Raw genomic sequence first — 2,423 nt, 5'->3', positions numbered from 1 at the left:
TACGGGGAGGTGTAGGCAGCCTGAGCCCCCCCCCCCAACTACCAACAGAGGAAACCCATCAGTGGTGATGAGGTCCCAGGAGGGCTGCAGGCACGCGGGTGGGGTGTGTGTGTGTGTTTAAGGTCGTGGCTGCAGACACCCACACCGGGAACGGCACCTGGAGACAAACTGGTGGCCCGGCTGTATCCACCTTACCTGCTCTGGTGGGCTGTGACCTTCAGTCCGTGGCCTCCCCCTGTTGGGCGCTTCCCAGCTTGGAGCCTGCCAGTGGTTTTCAAGGCCCACCCCTCCCTTCCCAAAGTCAGCTCCCTTTCTGCAGGTCTCTCCCAGAGTATATTCTCTGTTTGGACGTAAGTTATTGGTTTTTTCCCTTTCCCCGAGGGTAGGCATCTTGACAGTCTAACAAGTCTAAACGCATCTTAAAAGTCTCACAAAATCCACTTTCGTGAGTCACTGCAGCCACTTCTCCAGATATCTAACACTGTTAGTCTTTGAGGTGGGGCTGGACTCTGGCTCTTTTCTGGTGCTCCTGACAGACTGACACGGCCGCCCGTCTTGACCGTTCCCCATGGATGGATGGATGGATGGATGGATCTGCGGGGAGCTCGTGGGCTCGCCCTGGGGCAGGAGAGGGGTCTGTCCTGGGCCTTGTGTGCAGTGGAACGGTGGGCAGCTGGCTGCAGCATCCTCGGGGTTTGTGGGGGAGGGGAGGGGGCCTCCCCCACACCAAGCAAAAGCCGGCCCCGTTCGGCCGTGTCCCCCCACCCCCGAACCTGAACTCTGCCCCGCTTCCCCAGGGCTCACGTCGTCTTGATCCCGGAGTACATCTTCCCCCTGGGCTATTACCTCATCCCTTTCACGGGCGTGGTGGGCATCGTGATCGCTGTGATGTGCACCATCCTGGTGAGTTCTGCTGGGTCTCTGCCCGGAGGGGGAGGGAGGCGTGGGGTGGCTGAATTGGGGTGTGTGTGTGTGTGTCTTCTGGCCTAGACCTTGGAGACTTCAAAAGCACAGGACGCTGCCTTCAGAGAGCTGGGATCGCTTGGAACCTGCTGGCTCGGAGACCACAGATCGCAGGTCCCTCTAGTCCCACCTGCAGGGAGCCCCCTCCCCCAAGGGTGGGAAGGCGTAGCCCTTCGATGCTTCCCACCCCCACCCCCCACAAAAGGCACTCAGAGGCCTCAGTGCTGTTTAGTCACAGCCGTTCACAGCCCTCTCCTTGTCCGTGAAGACATTTTAAAGCCCTCCAAGCCAACAGCTGGCAGCGTGTCTTGTGGCATGACGTTCCACAAGCCAATGACGCATGGTCCTTCCTTTTGTCTGCCTTGGATTGACTGCCGGTTAGTTCTCTTGGCTGGCCCCAGCGTCACGTGTCGCAGTCTCTGTCGACTTCCTAAGTATCACAGATGGTTGCGTGCCACACAGCCCGGCAGAGCAAGCCCAGGCTTACCACCAGGGGTCTCCACAGCAAGGAGCAAACTAGCCAGCCCTGCCTTCCTGGGGGAGACCCATCCTCTGTTTCCGAGAGCGGGGGCTCCACTTGCGCACCCTGCAGTTTTGCAAGTCTGCTTCAAAAAAACAACCTCTTTGGAATGTGCCTGAAATGTGAAACGGGGGTGTCGGAGGCGGCTGGGAAGGCGGCCAGTGAGGCAGCCCCAGACCGACCGGGGAATTTCCTCTCGCGCAGATTGTGCGCTGCATCCAGCATCGGAAGCGGTTGCGGAGGAACCGCCTGTCGAAGGAGCAGCTGAAGAAGATCCCCGTCCACAAGTACAAGAAAGGGGAGAAGGGCCGGGCGGGCGGGGGCGGGGCTCACCTGGGGCATGAGAAGAGCCCCCACCCAGGGGGAAAGGTTCTCCCATCCATCCCCAATCCGGGGGAGTTTTAAGGGACCCCTGCATAAGCTACGGGCCATCTCTTGCACTGGAGGAGCTTTGTCCCAGGTTTTGGTGCTGAGGAGCCAGGCAGGGCAGAACTGGGGAAGGGGCCGCCGGAAGCCATGTTGGTTCCAAGGAAAGTGGAGCAAGGGCTGGGCCGTGGGGGCAGCGGCCCCCTGGGTCCCGCCTCTGCAGTGCCCCCTTTCCCCAGCAGAGGGGGCCATTGAAGCAGCCTGCCCCCCCTCCCTTCCTGGCCTGGGGAGGGGAGGGCTGCTTCTTTGCTTTGCACCACTTCTGTTTCTTCCACGCTCCTGGAGGGGAGGGGGCGCTGGCCTTTTTGTGCATTTGGGGGGCTCCTTCCTTCCCTCTGCCTGCCCCCAGGGGAGGGAGTGTGCCTCGCCTGCCAGCAGCAAACATCTTCCCCCCCCCCATCAAAACGCGCCAGCAGGCCGGCAGGGAAGATGCCCACACAGGGTTCTCCCCTGTCCGTTTGCTTCCCCCCCCCCCCCGGGGGGCGGGGGGGTTCCCGGGGGGGCGGGGGGGGAG

The 2,423-nt window shown here is 61.7% G+C and overlaps 1 protein-coding gene across 1 annotated transcript in view; it reads left to right on the top strand.

Annotated features, from left to right (window-relative positions):
- The window catches only part of RNF167 (ring finger protein 167), an 8,980-nt gene that overhangs the window by 2,862 nt on the left and 3,695 nt on the right, over positions 1–2,423 (top strand). Inside the window, exons 5-6 of the mRNA XM_015427898.1 lie at positions 798–903; positions 1,688–1,781. Of these exons, the coding sequence (XP_015283384.1) occupies positions 798–903; positions 1,688–1,781 (200 nt within the window). The remainder of the gene's footprint in view (positions 1–797; positions 904–1,687; positions 1,782–2,423) is intronic.

The sequence above is a fragment of the Gekko japonicus genome, unplaced genomic scaffold (assembly GCF_001447785.1).
Source record: "Gekko japonicus isolate JY-2015 unplaced genomic scaffold, Gekko_japonicus_V1.1 scaffold761, whole genome shotgun sequence".
Lineage (NCBI taxonomy): Eukaryota > Metazoa > Chordata > Lepidosauria > Squamata > Gekkonidae > Gekko > Gekko japonicus.
Note: the sequence above shows the minus strand (reverse complement) of the source record. Positions and strands in the feature narration are given on the sequence as shown.